Consider the following 24053-nt stretch of genomic DNA (forward strand, 5'->3'; position numbering starts at 1 on the left):
ATTGGACACATACAGGCCCATTGCACTCTCTTCTGGATGCAGATGTCCTGCCTCTTTCAGATTTTCTTTCCCCTGCCACCAGCCTAGCGGCATCTCCAGTACTGACATGATATGCAGAGATTTCTGCTGAGTGGTTGGTTTCTAGCAGAAGCAGCACCTTTCACTTCTAGTGGTTCCATTTAATCCTTTCTTCATTTTGTTTCAGGTTTTGATCTGTGAAGGCATTTCTATAGGGAAATCTCTGGAGCCTAATTTGATTCCAGGAGGGAGGGGTGTCTGGTGAGTACTGGGATATTACCCCAAGAGAAGAGACAAGCTATCCCATCTCTAACAGTTTTCCCCGCTTTACAAGCAATTCAAGAAGCACACACAACAGATGGAGCTAAAGACCAGTCCATCTTTGCCTCCAGCTGCATCACCATCTTCCTTGCTCCCTGTCTGCAGATGTCTCACACAGTGGGAGGGTGGGATGAACTCACCATGTCTTCCCTCTCCCTGCTCTTTCTCCCCCGTACTTTCTCTCTCAGCTTGGCAATTTTTCTTTTTTCTTTTTTAAGTGAAAGAGTTGCTGGATTTCATCATTAAAAAAAAAAAACAATCTCAGGAGCTATTGCTTTTCTTTCTTTGAAAAAAAGAAAAGAATACCCAGTAGAGATAGGTATATAGGCCATAAATATAGCATATCTGAGGCTGCTCAATCGGTAAGGTATTTGCCTAGAGATCACAGCTTTGTAGGTTCAGACTGTGCTTCTTAATTCTGGGGAGTTTTTATTTTTACTTTGGAAAAGTAAATGAGCTGTTTTCAAAAGCAAAAAATGGTTAAAAGTTCTAAACAGTCAATTTTAAAAACATGTACTTTTCAACACCCCCCCCCAACGAAGCAAATGCAGAGGGAGAAAGGAGAATGACAAAGCAGCTGGAGGCAAAGACAGGCTGGTCTTTAACTCCTCCTGTTATGAATGCTTATAACATTACTTAAAGGGGCTTGTAAGCAGGGAAAATGCCTTCGCAGCTCAAAACCTGAGACAAAATGAAGGCAGGATTAAAATGAAATAACTGGATATGAAAGGGGCTGTTACTGCCAGAAACCAACCAATCAACAGCACAGGAAAAATGTAAGAAAAAAATCTCAGCAATCTGGTTTTACTTAATAGTGTGCAGATTTAAACTCTGCAATTTGATGGAGATAATCTGAGAAAGAAGATAGGTGCAAAGTGTAGGAACAGATGCAAACAGAATGTGGATTAAAGGGATATCAGCTTCAATTCAGTAAGAATCACAATTAAGCTGTGAATGCAGACAGCTCCGCTGGACACATTATTTCCTATTGATATCACCCAAGGGAACAAACTGTACAGATTCAAAGTAATTAGTATTAAGTCTGAGCACATGCCTGTAACTCTGTGCTGGGTGAAACAAATGCTATTTAGAAATTCATCCTGAGTCTTCATTCAGCATTGGTCAGCAAGATACCACTTGGAAGTTCATAAACACAACATGATGGAGATCATTATCAATTAACATATTTATTTATTACACTTGCATACTGCCCTCCCCTAAGGCTCAGGGTGATTCACATGGAACAGGATCTGGTAATCTGGTAATCAGAGATATTCTGCCTTGGAACTTTGTTCTTAGGTGGCCCTGGTTACTAACCATTGATACACTTATTTCCCATGAATATGTTTAGTTCTGCTTAAGTGCTCTATGTGCATTCTATTAGGCAACTACAAAGCAAGGAACTGGCAATCAATTTTTAAGATCTTAAAATGGTGTGGGATGCATTGATTTATTTTATTCCATGGTTATCTTTGGTTGATTTTACAAGATCAAGAAACCCTACAAAATCTGTGAACGGAGACCATGAGTTTGTGTACTAATGGCAGCAGTGCTGCTATTTTACCACCAACTTCCTAAAATGCTATCATTATCTCCTACCTGATTTGAATCAATAAATATTTTTGATGGCCCTAAACCTATTGCCAATTAACTTAACTAAATAACCCCCACGTTCAAGGGATTTCCATACCCTTTAAAAATAGTGAGATACTCACCTTTCGTTGTTGTTATATTCTGGACCTTCCACATAACATCGCCAACATGCAACATCTGAGCAGTAAACAGCTGGCTACATCCTCCATTTTAAAGTGCTAGTTGGTGAATCCCCAAAAGTACATTCAGCAGCATATGTAGTGCTACCTACCAAACAGCAACGAGCAGGCCACCAGCAAAAAAATGTATGGAGTGCCCCTAGTGTTTTTGGAGAGAGTATTTTGGGGGGCTTTACGCACCGGGATCTTTGTAGCAAATTGGTCACTGAATGAAAAATCGCCATTTAAAATAGTGGAATTCGTCGTTATGCATACCTGCCTTTGTAGTGGAATCCAGTTGCGTTTTGTAGCGTTTCCCACAGGCTTCCGGTCTCGGCAGAAATCGCTAGAAAGGAAGCGCTATTGCCAAGCTCGTCCCGCCCCTGGCCGTCAAGCAGCCAATGGGCAGCCGTTAGCATGCTCCCAAACAGCCCCTTTCCCTTTAAGAAAGGTTTTTTTTTAAAAAAACAGACCCATTGTAACGAATCTGTGTAGATTCGTTGCAACGGAGAGACCCATCCAGCTGCCTAATGTGTTTGAGCTGTCGTTTGATCGTTTGATCGTTGCCACGCTGCCTCCGAGTGAAAAAAAAAAATCCCCCCCCCTCTCACGGGCCCGATTTTCGGCTGAATGAATGTGTAAAAATTAATGGGAAAATACATCAGCAAACGGGCTTTTCTGTGGTTTGTGCTTAGTGACTAAAGGGGAAGGACTGAAGCCAGGGAAGCCTCTAAACAGAAAGAGGCTCGCTGGTGCGTTTATCCCCGCTCGCTCGGAGAAAAAAAATGGCGATCGCTTCGCCGGAAGATCAGAGAGGAGAGCCAGGGGGAGGGACTTTGTAGAAACCGCAACAATGTTAACGCACAGGTCTTTTTCGCTAGTGTTGCAGATTGGTTGCAGGAGTGTATCGCTTTCCAGAGGGTGAATCCACTTTTGGGGATTTCCCTGAAAGCGCTACAAGGAAGCGCTTTTTGCAGATTGGTTTCAGGTGTGTGGCAGATTGTCGACGACGTTGTGCAAAACAGCAAATCAGTAGCGTTTTCAATTGGCAACCATTGTGCGATTTTGAAGGCGTGCAAAAAGCCCCTCGTTTACCCCTTATTTCAACCTCTCTTACTTATGTTTTTCTAAAGTAGAAAAAAAGCCTTACACTCTTACGCATTTCCTTTTAAGGGCAATATAGAAAGTTCTGACTGAGCCTGTTAGTATTCCATTATTAGGAATTGTTGATGACTTGGTAGCAGCTGGAATTAGATGTTTTGGGCCAACAGCCAAGACAGCACAATTGGGAACAAACAGGAGTTTTGCTAACACCTTTCTTGACCGTCATGGAATTCCAACAGCAAGATGGAAAGCATTTACCAATCCCCAAGAAGCTTGCACTTTTATTACCAGGTAAATATCAGGTAAATACTCCAAGTGTTTGAATGTCCTTTGTAAGGCAGGAGGGTAGTAAGCATCTCTTGCACATATTCAGCTAACATGAAAACTGGATCCTCACAGTTTTCTCGGAATGGAGGCCAAAAACCTCACCTTTAGGGCAGTGGTCCCCAACCCCCGGTCCGGGGACCGGTACCGGTTCATGGATCAGTCAGTACTGGGCCGCAGCTACTCCTCGTCCTCCTCCCTGGCTGCTGCCTCTGGGGCTGCCCTGCCACTCTGCCGCCAGCTCACCTTTGGTGCTCTCCGTCGGCCACCATGGCTGGGGCTCCCCCTCGGTGTGCCACTGTGCAGCTGCTGCTGGCAGCGCCCCCCAGCGGGCAGCGGGAAGTCAGGGGTGCCAGCGGGAAAGCAAGTGGAGCAGGGGCTCAGGCGGCAGCAGTGATGTCCCTTGGGCAAAAGACTACCCCCCCCCCTCGGGCCTCAGTAAAATTGTCAAGCATTGACCGGTCCCCGGTGATAAATAGGTTGGGGACCACTGCTTTAGGGGACGGGGACAGAAATGTCTTCCCCATTTTATTGGCATGAACCCATAAAACTGACTCAGAGTAGGATTGCCAACCTCCTGGAGATTTCCCGAAATTACAACAGATCTCCATATTACAGAGTTCAGTTCTCCTGAATAAAACAGCAGCTTTGGAAGGTGTACTCCATGGCATCACAACCCAGCTGAGTTCCTTCCCCTCTACCTTCTCCAAGTTCCACCCTCAGATCTCTGGGAATTTCCAAACCTGTAGCTGGTAGTGTTATCATAGACACCACCCTGCATTCCTAGTAGTGGTTTCATCTGAGGGCTGGAAAGTTCTGATTTTGAGTGATGCTGGTATTTTCTTTTTATACAAGCATATATAAAAGTTTTTTTCTTGCCCTACCTGGTCCTGATCAGCCAGCCTCCGATTTTTAAAAATCAAAATATGGATACCTGGATTGCTAAAGTTTGACAAAGGCAAATAAAGTGGATAAGAATCATATCCTTTTGTCCGGTAAACCAGCATGTCATCCTTGTGATTGGACTAGGATCTATGAGACTCACATTCAAATCACAGCCATGACAGCTTGCTGGGTGACCTTGGGACATTCAAGCACTCTAACTTACTTCACAGGGGTGTTGCAAGGATAAAATGGAGCAGAGAAAAATGTTTTAAACTGTTTTTCCATTGGTGGGAAAGGCAGGATATACATGAAGTAAAATAAAAAACATCTAAAGATCATGTTAGTTGTTTCATGATACTTTATTGCCTTTGTCAAAAGTAGCTTCCCAGATCTTTTCAAAAAGAGAACTTTTACACTACAATTTCTTCTCATCTGCCCTATTTTCATTTAAAGTGCAGATTTTCCTGCATTGGTGGTAAGGCCAAGTGGTCTTGGTCCTCAAAAAGAAGTCATTATTGCATCCAGCATGGAGGAATCCTGCAATGCAGCACAAGAGATTCTTCAGGTGAATTCCATGGCAACAATGATATATTAGGGCCTTTGTATTATGGCCAGACATGTTTATGTTTTCTGTGGTAAATCTATTGTGTGGTAGATTCTAAGAGTAAACCTGTATTATCAAAGCAAATCCACGACCACAGCAATTTGTGAAATGCCTTGAATATTGTGGTATATGTGCCATGTTAATGTATATAGCGTTTAGCCTAAAGGTAAAGGTAAAGGTATCCCCTGTGCAAGCACCGAGTCATGTCTGACCCTTGGGGTGACGCCCTCTAGCGTTTTCATGGCAGACTCAATACGGGGTGGTTTGCCAGTGCCTTCCCCAGTCATTACCGTTTACCCCCCAGCAAGAGCAAGTTGAGTACTCATTTTACCGACCTCGGAAGGATGGAAGGCTGAGCCAACCTTGAGCCGGCTGCTGGGATTGAACTCCCAGCCTCATGGGCAAAGCTTTCAGACGGCTGCCTTACCACTCTGCGCCACAAGAGGCTCTTTGGCGTTTAGCCTATCTTTCTCCAAAAAGGAAGGAGAACATGTTTTGTACATATTCAGTATATTTTTATGAACCATGCAAGGAATTTACAGAGATAAACACCCTTTACTTCCCCTTTCTCTAGCACCCCCTATGATTTCACTTGAAAACCAGCACTAAGATGGAGGATCCTTGTGGAGAAAATGCCCTGCACCACTAGAGAGTTGGAAGAAGTTGTCCCCCCCCTCCTTTTTTGGCTACATCTGCTTGTTCATTTGGTTGTGCTGATCATAAATGGACTTCAATAAATCTAATAACAGCCAAGCAATTGAGGCATCTCTCCTACCTTCATCTATATACTATTTCTCAAGTGTGGCCGCTATCTGTAGATATCTAAATCTGTGGATGGGGGCCACACTGATTTTTCTACAAACACAAGGAACTCCCTGTATGTGTGTGTGAAGTGCTGTCAAGTTGCTTCTGACTTATGGCAATCCTATGAATTAACATTCTCCAAAATATCCTATTGTTAGCAGTCATTCTTTGGTCTTACCAACAGAATTGTGGCTTTTATTGAGTCAATACATCTCATGTTGGTTCTTCCTCTTTTCCTGCTGTCTTTCACTTTTCCTGGCATTATTGTCTATTCCAGTGACTCTTGTCATCATATAATGTGACCAAAGTATAATAGCCAGTTTAGATTCTAGGGAGAGTTCAGTCTTGATTTGGTCTATACTCACTTATTTGACTTTTTTGTGGCCCATGGTATCCATAAAACTTTCCTTCGACATCACATTTCAAAGGAACCTAGTTTTTGCCTGTGAGCTTTCTTCATTGTCCAACTTTTACACACATTCATAGTAATGGGGAATACTATGATATGAATTAAATTAATCTTGGTTGCCATCTCCTTTATAGATACTCTTCCCAGTTACAATCTCTGACTGACTTCTTGGATGCAGTCTTCCTTTTGGTTGATAATGGAGCCAAGCAATAGAAAATATAGAACAATTTGATTTTCTTAATGTTATATAATTCCCCAAAAGTCATTGTTTTTGTCTTCTTGGTGTTCAGCTGTAATGCTGCTTTGGCATTTTCTGCTTTAACCTTCATCAATAGTTGTTTCAGGTCTTCACTGTTTTTTGCCAATAATGTAGTGCAGCGGTCCTCAACCTGGGGGTCGTGACTCCTATGGGGGTTGATCGACCCTTTTCCCATGGGTCGCCAAGGTGCCACCACCACCACGGTTTGCAGCATTAGGAAGGTTGACAACCACTGATGTAGTGCCTCAGAGGAGGGCAATACACAAATGTAATAAATAAATATTTCAGATTGTTAATGTTTCTTTCCCCAATTCTTGCTTTATCTTCATCTCAATCTAATTCAGCTTTCCCTATTATGTGTTCTGCAAAATTTTCCCTGGCTTATACCTTTATTATAGCTTTCTACTCCATGGCATCAGGTGGTCTCTCTGGTCTAATCAGAAGTCTTCTTCTCATGAACTCTCCAGAAGATGTTGACAACTGCTCCTAATTTCCCCCTCTCACCCAGTTATACAACTAAGCAAAGTTACTCATGATTAGGCTCAGTTAGTGCTTGCATCCAGCCTTGAAAGCAAGAATGATTGTAGTTGCAGACCACCTGCGAGCAGAATTAAGCCTTCCTATAGTTACATTAACCTTTGAGGGAAATTAGGGTGCTTTGCTTCACAAGAGGGAAATTACAAGGGTGTGGAGCAGAAAGAGAGAATGATGGGTAGGGAACACAGGGAGTGACAGACTTGGGGGAGTAACAAAAGTGGTGATTGGATGGAAAAATAAGTAAGGGGGAGGAAACAAAGGCGAAGGGAATGCCCCCTCTCTGCAAGTTTCTCCCGAGTTGCCACTTGTAACTGCCAAGCTGCCTGCTTTTTCTGCCAGAGGTGCCCACTGCTTTACAGGCCTAAGATCCCATAGAAACATTCTGCTATATAAAATACTTATGTGATAAAACCTGCAGATTATTATATCTAATAAAAATGTTCTAAAGATTCATCTCATAGCCCTTTAAGAATATGTGAATTTAATTTCATTGTGAAGGAGGAACAGTGACTGTACTCAGGGATGATCTAAAGATAGCTTTTTCATTAACAAGGACAGATTGAAAGAAAGATCTGATTCCTGAATGTCATATTTATTACACAGGACAATGTTTTTGGAAACACCAGAGAGACAGTGATCATTGAAGAACTTCTTACAGGAGAAGAGGTTTCTGTACGTTTTTCATTAAATAATATGGATTGTTTATTTCCTGTTTTTAAAGGTGTTTTTGTTGTATTTAGTATAACATCACATGAAGTGTTTCATGTCAAGTGCTCGATAACTTTGTTTTTATTAGACTGCTTAGTATATGTCTCAAAATTCCTATTCTAGTATAGAGATTTTGTTGTGCATTCTTTGTCGTCTGTGTAGTGTTTTGCATACATGAAGTACAGTAATGAAACTGTGCTGAATGATATTTAATTGTACATTAACCTATTTTAAGGCCCCCAAGAAGGCAGGGTGTTCAGAATATTCAGCAAAATCTGGCCATTTTTCCTTTCATTCATTGTCAAAAAACTGTCAGAAATTCCCAAGTTTTTGTGCAAATTGTATGCCCAAAGCAGGGCGACCTCGTAGGGTTTTCAAGGCAAGAGATATTTATAGGTGGTTTGCCATTGCCTGCCTTTGTATCATGACTCTGGTATTCCTTGGAGGTCTCCCATCTAACTACTAGCCAGGGCTAATTCTCTTTAACTTCTTAGATCTGATGAATTGGGCTATTTTGGGTCAATTATGCACTGGGTTTTCGGGTAGTTCATTTGGCTTCATTAAAAAAAAATCTGCACCTCGCACTGCCTTCTACTCAAATGTGTTTTGCCTCCCCCCCCCCCCATCTGCACCAGTTCCCCAATGTTCAGGCTCGACTGCAGAGTCAGTCCAATCTCCCCTTGGAATATGCAAGAGTGGATTTTCCATGTTTTATCTGAGAACTGTGTGCCCGTCATACAGTCTTCTTTGAGCAGGTGTAGTTCCTTTATTGGATTTTATCTCCCCTTGAGGTCACACCTCCCCCATTGTGTTGCAGTCTCGGCTCATTGGTCAGTTTTAAGGAGGGGATACCTTTTAAAACTCTCTCCTTTCTCCTGACATGTGCTCCATATGGGGGGGGGGAGGCTGCATTCTGTTCTAAAAAAGTAAGGGAACATGGTAAAAAATGAACCTAACAAGACATTACATTTCTTTTTCTTTTTTTATCAGAGTACCCTTCGTATATAGCTTATAAGCTTCAAACTACAATGTGCATCAGGTATTTTAGTCAGAAAGGTGATAGCCTAGAGATCACAATACTGTGAGTTCAAGGCTACCTGTTCGTCTTTATTTTTCCCCACAGAGGTTTTTTTTTAAAATAACTTTTGAAAACATAGTACAGCTATTTTTAAAACATGAGCTTTTCAAAAGAAAAAAATTAACTTGGTGTGGAGAAAAATAAAGACCAATGGGTAGCCTCTCACCCCTCCAGCTATATGAAGCACATGTTGGGAGGGAGAAGAGAGAAGGAAGTGGCTGTAAGCAAGAAGGGCTTGTCTTTGGTTCTTCTGGCACTAACCTCAATTCTCACAAGACTTAAGGAGGCTTATATAACAGGAAAAAAATGCTTTTGCAGCATAGAAGTTGAGACAAAATGAAGGCAGGGAAACCTTCCACTAAAATAGCAAATGAAAGTGAAATCAGCTTTATATCATCTCTCTGCTTAAAATTTCCAAAGGTACCTTCTTTCTGAAACTGACCAATGAGCAAGAGATCATCCAGTGACACAGGGAAAAAAGAAGAAAAAATCTTGGCAATCCATGAGGTTGGGGACCGGCAGAGCATTGGGGCGCGGCCCACGCGGGCCACGCCCCCGCATTGGCCCGCGCCCGCGCATCAGGCCGTGCCCCCGCGCATCAGGCCGTGCCCCCGCATCGGGCTGCGCCCGCGAGCCGCGCCCACATGGGCGCGGCCCCGCCCCGATTCCTTCTCCCCGCCCTCCCGCAGTAAGAAGCTTCCCGGGCCGCAAGCTTGCAGCCTGGGAAGTTTTTTACTGCGGGGGGGGGGCGGGGAGAGGGAGCTGCGTCCTGGCACCATGGCCTTCGCGACCCGCAGGTTGGGGACCACTGCATGAAACTATATATGTGCAGAATGCAGGAATAGGATGCAAACAGCATGTGAATTATTTATTTTATTTTATTAATTAAATTTATATACTGCTCTTCACTGTGACATCTTAGGGTGAAATACATAGAAACCAGTAAAATAGAACATACATCATACTATTTTAACAGTAAGAGCAGACCATAATATTCAAAGTAATCATAGCAGCTAAATTAAAGGGATCCTGGCTTCAATTCAGTGAGAATCAAAATGAAGCTGTGAATACAAGAAAGCATCCTGGTCAGCTGGTGATCATGTCAGTCTGCCCTGACCTGGATAGTCCAGGTTAGCGCAGTCTTGTCAGATCTGGGAAACCAAGCAGGGTTGGCTCTGGTTATTATTTGGGCAGGAGATCATGAAGGAATACCAGGGTCTCAGTGGAGAGGCAGGCAGTGGCAACCCACGTCTCAGTGCTGCTCACTTTGAAAATGCTATGGGGTTACCATAAGTCAGATGTGTTGAGAGCAAAAGGAAAAGGGGAAAATATTCATAGGCCTGCTATGAAAAACTTGACTAATTTCTGTAGATGAAACTCCAGTTCAAATTGGCAATTGTATGTAAATTGATGATGGCTGAACTGAATATATTAGTGCATTATTGATTGTCTTTCTTGCATTCTCTCACAGTGCTTTTGTTTTGTGGATGGAGTCACTTTTGCTATCATGCCCCCAATCCAGATCCAGAAGCGACTGCTAGATGGAGACCAGGGTCCCATCACTGTAGGAATGGGAGCTTGTGGTCCTATATCTCAGGTACAATGAGGTTTGTTTCAGTGTCTAAAACGATTTCTTGTGGGAAAGTTCAAATACTCAGTCTTGTTTCTTGGAATGCCATATACACTCTTTTCTCAAAAAAACCTTCTACAATACTGCAGCAGTGTTTTTTTCCTATCACAGTGCAGTGCAATAAAGTGGGGGTTGTCAACCCCCGGTCTACGGCCCGGTACCGGGCCATGAAGGCCTCTGTACCGGCCTGCCGGCGGCCAAACCTGCCTCTCCCCACCCCGCAGCGAGAAGCTCACCAGCCCGCGAGCAAAGCAGCCGCCGAAGTGGCCGCCGAAGTGGCCGCCGGAGCAGCAGCTTTGCTCGCAGCCCAGCTAGCTTCTCTCTGCGAGAGGGGCGGAAGAGGCAGGTGCGGCTGCCGGCACACCAGCGGACATAAACACACATACGCGGAGCTGCCGTCCGTGCGCGTTGCGCCCCCTGCTGACGCAAACACACATGCGCGGCAACTCTGCGCATGCACGTTTTCACACAGCTGCCGCACATTCGCGGCACCCGGGCCACCGGCTCTCCCCCACCCGGAAGCGGTCCTCATCTGCAAAAAGGTTGGGGACCGCTGCAATAAAGCACCATAGCATGAAAATATTTTCCTTTCATCATTGTAAAACATCTATAATAATTTCAGCCCTATAAATCAGTAAACCCAAGGCATCTCTGTCTTGTGTATTAATGTCGCAAGGCTTTTGCCAATCGTGCAGGCAGAAAACAAAGTTGATAAAAATGTACAACCAATCAAATCTGTATTGAAAATTGGGCTCTGGTCCAATCAAAAGCTGGTCCTGCATACGGTGTAAAATTATTTGGTGGGTGCCAAATGGTGCCTAATTCAAATTAAATATTTACAATGGCATGCTGTTTTATGCTAAATGTGTTGCTATAAGAGAGGATTGCACTGGGTTAAACTTTTACTAGTGGAAGACACAGATCTGCACCAAAAAGGAGGGGAAGGTAGTAATTATATCTCCCCTTCCATTAGCAGAAACATTAGTCTGGAACTAACCCAATATTATTATGGATATTATTTTGTTTCATGTTTTAAACCATGGAACAATCCACATTCTAATGAAGAATTTCCTATAACTTATGCTTCCTCCATGCATATAATTACGATCAGTAATTTTTCAAATATTTCAGTATAGATTGACTTTTCCATTGATCTGTCACAGAAGATTAAAAGTACATCAGTTTTTTTTATTGCTCATTAGATTTCTGAAGTTCTAGAAAAAATTAAAGTCACCCTTCTTCAACACATTCTTCTCAGTATGAAGAAAGAAGGTATATCATATGCAGGTAAGGATGCACATTCATTAATAATGTTCCTCCAAAGTTTGTGTGTGTGTGCTGTGACAATTTTGTGCTATTTCTGGATTAAGAATTTAGCATTAGATGGTCAGCATCAGCATCTTGAAGCTTTTCATTCCTGTATCCTTTGTGCAACAGCATACAATGTTTCATTTTGCATCAAATCTACCAATTTGGCATGTTTCACTTCATCATAGTCTAGTTTTATGCCATTTAAGATATTTAGAGAACAATTTTAATCAAGTCTACTGTACCATAGGATTTTCTTGATAATTTCTTTTCAAGGTAGGTTGCCAGGTCATTCCTTAACCATGGGATCGCCAAGAGTCAGACTCAACTGAACGGCTGACAACAACGACTCAGGAGTAAGTTCCATTTTAGTCAATGGTCCTTACTCCTAGGAAAATGTTTTTTGGATTATCACTGTATCTGAAGAATAAAACTTTGTTGGTTTTAAAGGTGCCACTGGTCTCAAACTTTATTCTGCTGCTTCTGACCAATATGGCTACCCATCCAAATATAGGATTAAACAGTTAGAGTACAATGATATGCAAAGTGACTCCAATATAAATCCATTATTATTTTTAAATATCTTGTATCATTCTCTGGTTCTTTTCTCCCTTCCAGGTGTGCTGCAAATAGATTTAATTCTTACCAATGATAGTATGAAAGTCATAAACTTTAACTGTCATTTTGGTGATCCTCAGTGCCAGGTAAGACAGATATAAGGTAAAGGTAAAGGTATCCCCTGTGCAAGCACCGAGTCATGTCTGACCCTTGAGGTGACGCCCTTTAGCGTTTTCTTGGCAGACTCAATACAGGGTGGTTTGCCAGTGCCTTCCCCAGTCATTACCAACAGCCAAATTTTATGAACCACTGAGCCAACAAATAGCAGTTTTGTGATAGATGTAATTAGTTGTAGTTGTGTTATACCATTATAATATAGCAGCATTGCACTGTGGCATCATTAGCTCACTCTGGAGGGAGGGCGAGTGAGTCAGCTGTTTGCATTACATTCATAACATCCACCATCACCAGGCACATAATAACCATGTCATACGATGGCGTTTATGTAGTACAGTGTTGTATGGGGGGGGGGGAGGCAGTGGCGTTGATAGGACTAGAAGTTATTCATTGCCAGTAACCTCCTGGTTAGACTCAGAAACCCAACTTCAAATTCCCATTTAGCCATAGAACTCACTGGGTGACTGATGAGCAAAACAGCAAGCAGCAGAGAGAGGTGTTTCCCAGCTGCACACATGCAGAAATGGTCAACAGCCTATTTGGCCTAGGCAGTGGATCCAGGGGGCGTTTCACTGAATCCTACCCACTTGACCGTCTCCTTCTGCCTCCTTTTTGCTGCCACCTCTCGGGATGTTTCAAAAAGCCGCAACGTGCTGTGAAAGAAGTTGTCAGCATTTCATTCTGCTACTGTCTGTTTTCCACCCAGTACTTCCTGTTCGACTACTTCCCACTCAGAATTTTCCTTACAAATATGCACCTCTGAGTGCGTGGTTTCCACTTTATTAAGTTTATATGCAGACTCTGAGGACAAATTATATCCTGCCATATACTTATTAGAAGGTAAATAGACATGAAAGGCCAGCAAGGTATGCTAATCTAATGTTTGTTTGTTTGTTTTTAAAAACACCCAATATTATGAGGAAAAAATGCAAAACATTGCAGGTCATACCACAATAAAATCTATTTTAGCAACATGAGGAAATGGATTCAATCCGTATAGAGAGCAATATATCCCAGCTACCAAATAATCTGGACTAATTGTAATATATAATAACAAATTATGTGAACTTTAATCATTTTTGTATTGCAGGGCTTCATCACTCCCTTTTCCCCACACTTAACCAGTACATTTGCCAACTTATTTCCTTGCTTCCAATTGCTTGTTCTCCCCCAGGATTTCAGGGAATTAGTACATAGGAATGGGCACGAACGAGCTGGTGATGAATTTTCATGGTTTTCAAATTGAAGTTCATGGCAGGGCAACCGGCAAAGAAGTTCCACAAACTTTCAAGCAGTCCATGGAGTTTTGTGCCAGTTTGTGAATGGATACATCTCTCCTTAACATCTGGGGAGTTCCCAGGGCAGCTGAATGAGGCAGTGGTTCGCACTTGACCCATACCAGTTGGGCTTCCATCCTGGCCATGGTGTGGAGACTGCACTGGTTGCTATGATGGATGATCTCTGGCACCAGCTGGATAGGGGTGGTATGGCTATCCTTGTGTTATAAGAACTGTTGGCCACGTTCAGTGTGGTTGACCATGAATTGTTAGCCCACGGCCTCAGTGGGATTTAGGAGACAGCCCTGCAGTGGCTAGTCTCATTTCTCCAGAACCGGACACAGAGGATGGCTTTGGGGGAGGAGTTGTCGTGCCACTACCGACTCCCTTGTGGAATGCCACAGGGGGTGATACACTTCCCCATGCTTTTCAACATCTATATGTGCCCTCTGGCACAGCTGGTCTGGCATTTTGGGCTTGGCTGTCACCAATACGCAGATGACACCCAGCTCTATCTCTTGATGGATGGCCAGTTGAACTCCCCCCCAGAAATATTCACCAGATGCTTGGAAACACTCTCTGGATGGCTGAAGCAGGCATTGCCATATTGGCACAGAGTTTTACTGGACATTCTGTATATTGTACTGGTTCTGCTGGGCTTGTAAAAATACTCCTGCTTGGATTGTGATTGAGATGACATTGTCACAGTGGCACTTGGTTTTGCTAGGCACCAGTACATTGCACTGATTCTGCTGAGCTCACAAAAATGCCTCGCCTTCAGTTTCCACTGCAGAGATTCTCTGGTTTGACATTGGTGCTGTGGGGTTTAGACTGGCACTGGTTCTGGGTGGAACATTGTGGTGGTTCTGCTGGGTTTGTAAAAATGCCCCCCTTCCAGTTACTACTGCAGAGATTCTCTGGGTCTTCCATTCAGTTCTGCTGGGCTTCTACTGCCTTTGCTTTTATTTTTTGCATTTTTTCTCTCCACTGGAAACAATGAAGGATGGAGGCACATTCCTTGGTGGGCCATAACCCAGTCCCTGTAAATCCAGTTCTCACCAAATTTGAAGGGCAGGTAGGGGAGAGTCAGCCAGAGCTCCCATTTAAGTTTAGTGACTCTAGCAAACTAAGAGGACATGATGATGATGATGAAGAAGAAGAAGAAGAAGAAGAAGAAGAGTTGTATCTTATATGCGACTTTTCTCTACCCGAAGGAGGCTCAAAGCGGCTTACAGCCGCCTTCCCTTTCCTCTCCCCAGAACAGACACCCTGCGAGGTAGATGAGGCTGAGAGAGCCCTGATATCAGTGCTCGGTCAGAACAGTTTTATCAGTGCCGTGGCGAGCCCAAGGTCACCCAGCTGGTTGCATGTGGAGGAGTACAGAATTGAACCCGGCATGCCAGATTAGAAGATTGCACTCCTAACCACTACACCAAACTGGCTCTCCAGATCACAAACCTTACCAGTTCCAGGAGCTCTTTCCGCCAGATCACAAACCTTACCAGTTCATTTAGCCCTTAAAGGTTTGTGACCATTTATGGTTCACAAACTGGGCATGCCACAAATCATGAACCATGAACCAAAATGAACCACATTGTCCTGGTTTATGACCATCCTTATTTGGGCAGAGCCCACTAATTCCTCTAACACAGCGGTCCGCAACCTTTCGGCAGCCGCGGACTGCTGTGACGGGGTGGGAGGAGAGGACAACATAGGGCCACGCGCATGCGCGGCAGCCCCGGTGCAAACGCGCATGTGCGGACTTGCCGTGCGTGCGCGTTTGCGTCTGGCAGGGGCGCAAACGTGCATACATGGCTGCGCATGCATGCATGCACAAAACTGCCGTGCATGCGCGTTTGCGGTCCCATTGGGCACAAACGCACATGCGCTGCAAGTCTGTGCATGCCCCGCCCCTCTGGGCCTCGAGCAAATCGACTGCCAAAGCGGCCAATTAGCTTGCGGCCCGGCAAGCTTCTCTCCCCCCCCCCCTCCCGAAGCAAGAAGCTTGCTGGGCCGCAAGCTAATTGGCCGCTTTGGCGGCCGATTTGCTCGCGGCCTGGTGAGCTTCTCACTGCGGGGGGAGCAGGAAGAGGGAGCCGCGGCCCGGTGCCGAGGCCTTCATGGCCCAGCACCAGGCCACAGCCCGGGGGTTGGGGACCACTGCTCTAACATATAAAAAGGTAAAGGTATCCCCTGTCCAAGCACCGGGTCATATCTGACCCTTGGGGTGACGCCCTCTAGCGTTTTCATGCTCTAACATACATATTCTTTTAAAATCAATAAATCATCATATTTCTATTTCACCTCCTATTGTTCATGACTATGTCTACTAAAATATCTAACATGTATTTATAACTGTATGGTGAAATCATTTTGTCGCCGTAGGCCAGTAGTCATTATTTCTCCACTTAATCTGCCTCACAGGGTTGGTGTGAGGAAAAAATAGGGAAAAGGAAACCATGTATGCTCTCCTGAGCTCCTTGCCCAAAGGGAAAATGTAAGTATAATAGCAACACGTCTCAGGCAAGCTCAGTTTTCCTGTTGGCCACTGTATAGCCAACAATGTTAGTTTAACTTGGAGATGACTGGATCGTGAGGGAGTGGTATAAAAATTGAAAAATAAACAAACAAGAATGCTGGCTGCAAACACACAGAGGTTATTTTTTCAACCTTGGCATTCAAATTGCAGCAGAATCTTCTTGGAGCATCCTCATGACATTTCCCATGTTTCCAGACTTTTCCTATCCTTGATACATTGTCCTGAAAAACAATGATTTGATTTCCTTTCTGGAAAGAACACAGAACCATGATCATCGGGACCAGAAGCTTCATCTTTTTGAAGTTCCTGCGGCCCACATACATACTTTTGTCTTTTTGAATCAACAGTTGAGAGATGGTGGCTGCAGAATAAACTCATAATAATCTATTACCACAATCTACTAATTCCTCTCAATTCCTATTTTTAAACATAAAAATATAAGAGATTTCTTCTGTCCAATTCTGCAGGTAGTTCTTCCACTTCTTAAAAGTGACCTTTATGAAGTAATACAGGACACCATTAATGGAAGGCTCCATGATTCCACGTTGGTTTGGGCAGACGATTGTACTGCTGTGTCAGTTGTCATGGCAAGTGAAGGCTATCCAGAATGTTATAATGAAGGCAGGGAAGTAACTGGTAATTAAGAAAATTATTGTCAATTTTCTCAGAAGATAGTCACTACTCTTATGTGATGATTAATGATGGTAATTATTCTTTGTCAAGGGGAAAGTACCTGTCTCACCTCTCCTTTTCAATTACTGTGTTAAGCCTATGGACACTTTTAGACATTTTAGAACATTCAGTGGACCCCATCACAAACTAGCTATCCTGGCACTAGGGCCAGTCACAAAGCCAAACATCTTCCTTTGATGAGGATGGCTGTTTCCAAAGGGAGCTCTTTGCAGACACATAAGGTTGACTGTTTGCTTTGGAGAAGAAAGAAGCAGGTGCCTCTAGCATCATACTGAGGATAACTAACTTTATGATATATATGTCTCTGGCTGACAAGAGATTCAGCAAGAAAACTCCGGATAAAATACTAAGCAATATTTTTCCAGTAAAAAAATTAAGACCCAGTGATCAGGAACTATAGGAATTAACAACAGAACTGCCTGCATCTAACAATTTTTTTTCTGACAATTTTTATAGGACTGCTTCAAGCAAAAGAGCTAGGCCTGGAGGTCTTCCATGGAGCTACCACCATAAAAGATAATAAAGTGGTGATTAATGGATGCAGAGTCCTTACAGTAACAGCTCTGAAGAATGATCTCATGTCAGCACTGGAAGCTGCCTACAAAGGACTAGCAGCTATTTATTTCCAGGGAGCAATTTACAGGAAAGATGTTGGTTATCAGGCTATGAAATTCCTCAGACAGTCTGTGTATGTAAGCAAAGGCACTGATAGATGTTTCGGGCTTAACCCCGCATTTATGATTTAGCCCTGGGTTTCTGTCTATCATAATCTTAGGAGGAGATTGTCCACATGGCAACAATGATATATTTCTATTTTAGGAGCTCATCGTATAAAGAGGAAATTGCAGATTCTATAGGTTGCAGTGCTTTGTCTCATCCACCTAAGCTACTATCGGCAAGTGGCTCCAAACCAGGTAAGGATAGAACAGATCTATTAATTACCCGTATTTGGAAGAAACTTTTTATATTTCAGATTTCTCTAACATGAACCCACAAATGTACAAGAAGCAGCAGGAAAATTACTTATGAGTAGCCCCCATTTATGCAACATCTTTCAATGTCACACTCTCTATATTTATCCCCCCAAATTTGTAGAAATTATTTCTATGATGTTAACAACTGTATTGCTTTATACTAAAATAGCCAGAAGCCTGCACAGGCAAAGCTTTTTCTGTAGAAATGACCTCCTTTGTTCTAACTGCACATATTTCAATGGCACAATAGAATATAGAAAACAGCTGTTGGACTGCAGTGTCATATTGCAAAATTGGGTGAATCTGAAACTGGCTACTCAGCTTTCACTTTGCAACCATGATAGTGTCTGCTGCTTTTTTCTGGTACTGTATAATATAAGACTCTAATATAGAAATAAGGTATCACACTTTCTATAGAATTGAAGAATTCAAAAAAGGAACTAGACCTTTTAACAATTATAATTATCAGTCATCAAATTTCACAGTGTGCTCTGGCAGCATGTTTCTAGTTTCTAGTTTTTGCAGATTTTGCAGATTTGCAGGAACAGTGGACCATGTCACTCCTTCCTAGTAGAAATATCAAACAATGGTTGCATTTACTTGTAACTGATGTTCAAGTAACTGTGCAGTCACAAATGGAACTGCCTGAAAGCAGGCCTGCCACAGATAATTTTATACAAGCTTCTAGAAGCTTTAATTGAGTGTTCCCCCTTCACTTCAGCACAATCAAAGCTACAGCCTCTGTTCCCGCTTAAACAAAGGGGAGGGAGCACTCTTTCCTCAGTTCCCTTTCTGTCCCCTCAGAGATTCATATGCAAGATGGACGGTCCCCAGCAGTGAAGGAGGGAGGGATATACGCCTGAACAGAAGACACATCAGTTACAGATAAATGCAACCATGTTTTCATTTTTGTGTAATCTGTGCATTCCCACATTGGAGATTAGCAAACTCGCTTAACATGGAGGAGAGTGTGGGCCAACTAATGAAACAATGACTGTAACACTGCTTTCCCCACAGCCTGCCTCTCTCCTGGAGTTCATGTCAATCAAACAGTGCTTGATTAATGTGGCTGGAGATAACCACATTACTACTTTGCAGATGCCTGATGTTGAGGTTGCATCAGAAGGCCTCCACCGATGCCCAGACCCTCGTTGAATGTCCTTTCAGGGCAAATAGACATTCTATACCTGCTTTAGAGTATGCCATTCTGATTGTGGTTATCACTCATCTGGAAAGAGTTTGAGTTGATACTGCTTTTCCCTTATTGGGTTTTTTCCCTCTTGAATGTGGAGATGTGATCTAAATGAAATAGCAGTGCTCTTATAATGTCTAATGTATGCGGTGCCTGTTGTGCTGAGGATTATCTGTCAGGGAAGAACCAAGTTTGGCTCTCAGGAGATTGTAGCTCAGGACTCCTTCATGCAATACCTGCATGAATGGTGTGGGTGGGGGGTGAGAGAGAAATAGACTAGAGGGCAGTATATAAATATAACAACAACAACAACAACAACACTGTCCACATGATATTTTGGGACAAGTGGAATTCTGGTTGTGTTTGTTATTGTTCTCATGGTTGCAGTTCATTCCATGTGTTATGCTGAAACAAAGTTCTTTGTACTGTTTACGTTCCATGTGAACTTCCCTGAGCCTCAGGGGAGGACGGTATACAAATATAATTAATAAAATAAAATTTCCAGGCAGTCACTAGGACTTCTGTTACTCTGACCTCCGGTCTTTGGAGAAACTAACCATATGGTAAGATGTAGCATCTGTATGTCATGGTAATAGATTGGTCTTTTGGAGAGAAGGACCCTTGCTTGAGGCAGAGGTATTTGCCTCCTTTTGGACAATTTTCATAAAGTTGGAAAGCACACCCTTCTGGGCCAAAAGGGTGCTGTCAAGATGCATGCGTTGCTTGCTATCTGCTTTCAGCTTTATTAATCACCCTGCAGAGTACGGGGAAGGGTGGGGATATGTGGTAAAAGCCTTGTCTCCCATAATGGTACTGCTGATTATACTTTGATTTAAAGCTTCCAGGTTGCTGGGAGGTAATGGCCAGAGATTTGGCCATCAATTTGTTTTTGCAGATCCTATCAGTAACTGTATTCGTCTGCTTGCTAAAGAGGAATTTCCCTTCAAAGGGGAAATCCTATAGTATTTGGGGGCAGGGCAGAGACTCTTTGCTACGAGTAATGCCTTAAGACTCAGCTGAGGCCACAGTCCAACTTCAAGCATTTGTTACATGGTACAATACAATCAATTCCTGCTTCCCCAGACTTAAAACCTCTACTCGTAGCACTTTTGTCAGGTTTTATCATACCCATCTTTGCATGAAACTTTCTCTTAATATCTCCAATTTTCTTGAAAAGATCTCTGGTCCTCCCCATTCTATTGTTTTCTTCTATTTGTTTGCACTGTTCATTTAAGAAAGCATTCATATCTCTGCTAGCTTTTCTCTGGAATTCTGCATTCAATTGGGTGTATCTCCTCTTCTCTAATTTTATACAAATTCTCAACTTTTTTAGTGAGGGCCTGACCAGAGGATGGTTCAGCCATATATTTTTGGAAATATCTAGAATGCCTTTAACCATAGGGAGGGCTACTGGTCCAGCTAAAGGCTTGATGTTTCAGTGAGGGAAAACGCTGATAAGATTTTCAGGTTTCACTAGCAATGCTGTTGACATCTATGTGCTTTGCAGACAGCCATAAGCAGCAATGGGATGTTCCTGAACTGTTTGATTTGAGAGCATTTGGATACAATGATCCTATTTTGGTATCACAGACTAAAGGCATTGGGAACAAATTGAAGGTAAGCTTGTTGTTCATATGTTTTATTAATTGTACAGAATTTTATATTGCAACATCATAAATCAGTACTTACCAAATCATGGTAGAACGGCCTTTTCATAAATACACAATTGGTCTATGGTTATAAAAGTATCAAACCTCTGTATGTTTTCAGCTTTATAACACACAGTTCCTTTAGACTTAGCCTACAGAACTCGTAGCCCACCACACTAAATATAGTTCATCTATCATACATGGATACCTGGGGATGGGCACCAACTGACTCACACAGAAAAAGTTCATCGTGAATTTTGACCAGTTTGTGGTTCGCAAAGTGATGTTCATTGAAGGGTGACTGGCGAGGACATTTCCAATAACAGAGTTCCCGTTTTGCTGTTTGGGACTGGAAAATGATATATACGCTCTCAGCCCAGCAGCCTGTTTTCTTTCACCTGTTTGCAGTTACAGAGAGAGGCAGGGAAATTCTTAAAAGCAAACTAGCACAGCACATTCCCTTGTGATGGGGAACTCTTCTCCCCTGCTGTGGTTTTGGTGTTAGGAGGACTCAGGGCTCTGAGCCACCCTGTCTCTCTGCTCACACTGAACAGAGGGGTTTAGTATGTGGGTTTCTTGGGACTCTCATTTTGGTTGTGATCCCTTTCCCCCACTGGGGTTTGGGGTCTTGATGTTTGTTTTTGTTTATGTTTATTGGATTCTTAGACCACCCTCCCAGTAAGCTGGCTCAGGGCAGTGTACAAAGATATACTCAGGGCTCTGAGCTACCTGGGGTTTCTTGGCTGAGTACCTGCATTCTATACCTTCTGACTCCTCCTTATTGTGAACCAACACCTTTATACCATGAGGGTGAAAATGGGTGCAAAGGGTGCTTATCACAGGAGGAAGAAGTCCTCCAGCCACCCCCTCCCATGGCACAGTCCCCGGTCCCTGGGCACCAAAGCCATCCTGCCAGCCAATGGGAGCCTGCCCCTAGCAGGAAATCGCCAGAGGTCTCAAAGCCTCCTTTCCCTGATCTGGTCCTGGAGTTCTCCACAGATGGCAAAGCATTGTTAACAATGCACTGAGACTAGTTTTTGAGAACACTCTTAGAAGAAGTCTCTGGCAGTGATTCAAAGAAGGTGGAAACATCCTTTCCATACAACTCAGTAGTCTGGTCCAGCCCCAGAAAGCAGTTGTTCCTCCTCCACTTTCTCCAGTCCTGGGGCATCGTTTCCAGCCCAGAAGGGTTTTTTAATATAAGTAATTTAATAGTATATGAACATATAACAGAAACAGTGGATGCATTAGAACAGATAGTAAAAGTATTCCCCTTCCACTGTTCCTCTAGTCTAATACAATGTACAAACCTACCTATTAATGTAATGAAAATAAAAATGCCAATGACTTTGAAATTCATTTGGAGGTCTCCTGTTTACTAGATTCACCAGCTTGGCCATCTTACATAGTTCTCTGAACTTATCAAGCCAGGTTGTCACCATAGGTCATTCAGAATGTTTCCATTGCTGAGCAATTACTAATTTTGCTGTCCAGCCCACAGTTTGGACACATTTCTGCACCCTGTGTGGCAGAATGCCAGGTGTGCCATGTCTATGCTGGGGGGGGCACAACCCCCCCCCCCCCAACACTGGTCCTCCTCCATTCTCCACAGATACCTGGAGGAAAGAGTGGAAGAAAAAGAAAAATAGTTGGTTCTTATATGCCGCTTTTCTGTACCCAAAGGAGGCTCAAAGTGGCTTACAGTCGCCTTCCCTTTCCTCTCCCCACAACAGACACCCTGTGAGATGGGTGAGGCTGAGAGAGCCCGGATATCACTGCCCGGTCAGAACAGTTTTATCAGCGCCGTGGTGAGCCCAAGGTCACCCAGATGGCTGCATGTAGGGGAGTGCAGAATTGAACTTGGCATGCCAGATTAGAAGTCCGCACTCCTAACCACTACACCAAACTGGCTCTCACCCAGCTGGCTGCATGTAGGGGAGTGCAGAATTGAACCTGGCATGCCAGATTAGAAGTCCGCACTCCTATCCACTACACCAAACTGGCTCTCTGGAGGCCAGTTTGAAGAAGAAAAGGCCCACTTACTCTCAAGCAGGGAGATGGGAGCAGGATGCCCCTCCATGAAAGGCTCCCATCACTAAGGGTGCCATGAGTGGTGGGATATCAAGGCTGACTTCTGGCCACGAGGTCATTCCCAAGAGGATGCCAACAGTGCCATCCACAAGGGCTATATAGAGGGCCCAGGAAGCAGTCACTCACCTTGTTGAATGTGGAGGGCATAGCCTTTAGCTGGCTGCTGCAACATCTCACCAAGGACCATGAGTTGATGAGTCTTGCCCTCCACTGCTTTGCTGTGATGATGGTCCAGGGTGAACTCTTCAGAGCACAAGCAGAACCATGCACTTCACAGCAGACCTCTGGAGCAGTCAGGAGAATGGCTACCTCTCCATCATCCACTAGTGGCTACCAGACGTCAAAGTGATTCCACTCCATGTGCAGGAGCTGGATGCAGACCATGAAGTACAAAACATTAGCACTGTGGTACAGAATAGCATGAGAGGCTGGGTTGGAAGCAGCAAAATTGTTTGTGGCTACATGGTTGCAGACATCAGCACCAACATGCTGGCAGTGGTGAAGTCTGCATACTTCAAGGGCATCGTCTGACTGGTACACATGGTTCACTTGGTGGTGAAGGATGCTCCAGGGTTGGGGAGCACTGCCAAGGCCACCTGGAACACGTTGAGATGTGGGCCTTGCTGGAGACCTGCCAATTCCTGGTCACCAACTTCTTGCACAGCATCAAGTCTGCCCATCGGATGCATGAGAGGCAGGGTCACACCTGACCACTGGCTTATCCTGCACTTCTTCACCTGCTGGAATGCTACCTATGCTATAATAGCTCATTTGGTAGAGCAGAATAATGCAGTGCAGGATATCATCTCCTCCATGCCCTTCCTACATGGGGAAGAGCAGGTCAGCATCAATTACAATGATTGGCTGACCTTCTCCCAAATGGTGCATGTCCTCAAGCCCTTGGAAGACACCACTTGACAGTGTTCTGTGCCCAGATGACCAGCTTGTGGCAAGTCATCCCCTGACTCAAGGGCTGCATCAGATGATCCCCTCTGCACTGCAGCTGGGCCTCAATTGGTCCTTGTTCTCCTATGAATCAGGGCCATGGCAGAGTGGGCATCACTACCAGGTTGCACCAGGTGGTTTTCTCCTCTCTGCAAGGAAGGAGAATAAAAGGTTGGCTGTCTGCCTATATCTGTGGCTTCCAGATAAAAGGCAGCATT

The 24053-nt window shown here is 43.8% G+C and overlaps 1 protein-coding gene across 1 annotated transcript in view; it reads left to right on the forward strand.

Moving 5' to 3' along the window:
* The window catches only part of LOC143839900 (trifunctional purine biosynthetic protein adenosine-3-like), a 50462-nt gene that overhangs the window by 4607 nt on the left and 21802 nt on the right, over nucleotides 1-24053 (forward strand). The window contains exons 5-14 of the mRNA XM_077342619.1: nucleotides 3311-3485; nucleotides 4857-4968; nucleotides 7620-7688; nucleotides 10274-10399; nucleotides 11635-11719; nucleotides 12359-12444; nucleotides 16759-16927; nucleotides 17441-17672; nucleotides 17804-17898; nucleotides 20658-20767. Coding sequence (XP_077198734.1) covers nucleotides 3311-3485; nucleotides 4857-4968; nucleotides 7620-7688; nucleotides 10274-10399; nucleotides 11635-11719; nucleotides 12359-12444; nucleotides 16759-16927; nucleotides 17441-17672; nucleotides 17804-17898; nucleotides 20658-20767 — 1259 coding nt within the window. The remainder of the gene's footprint in view (nucleotides 1-3310; nucleotides 3486-4856; nucleotides 4969-7619; nucleotides 7689-10273; nucleotides 10400-11634; nucleotides 11720-12358; nucleotides 12445-16758; nucleotides 16928-17440; nucleotides 17673-17803; nucleotides 17899-20657; nucleotides 20768-24053) is intronic.

The sequence above is a fragment of the Paroedura picta genome, chromosome 6 (genome assembly GCF_049243985.1).
Source record: "Paroedura picta isolate Pp20150507F chromosome 6, Ppicta_v3.0, whole genome shotgun sequence".
In the NCBI taxonomy this organism is placed as follows: Eukaryota; Metazoa; Chordata; class Lepidosauria; order Squamata; family Gekkonidae; genus Paroedura; species Paroedura picta.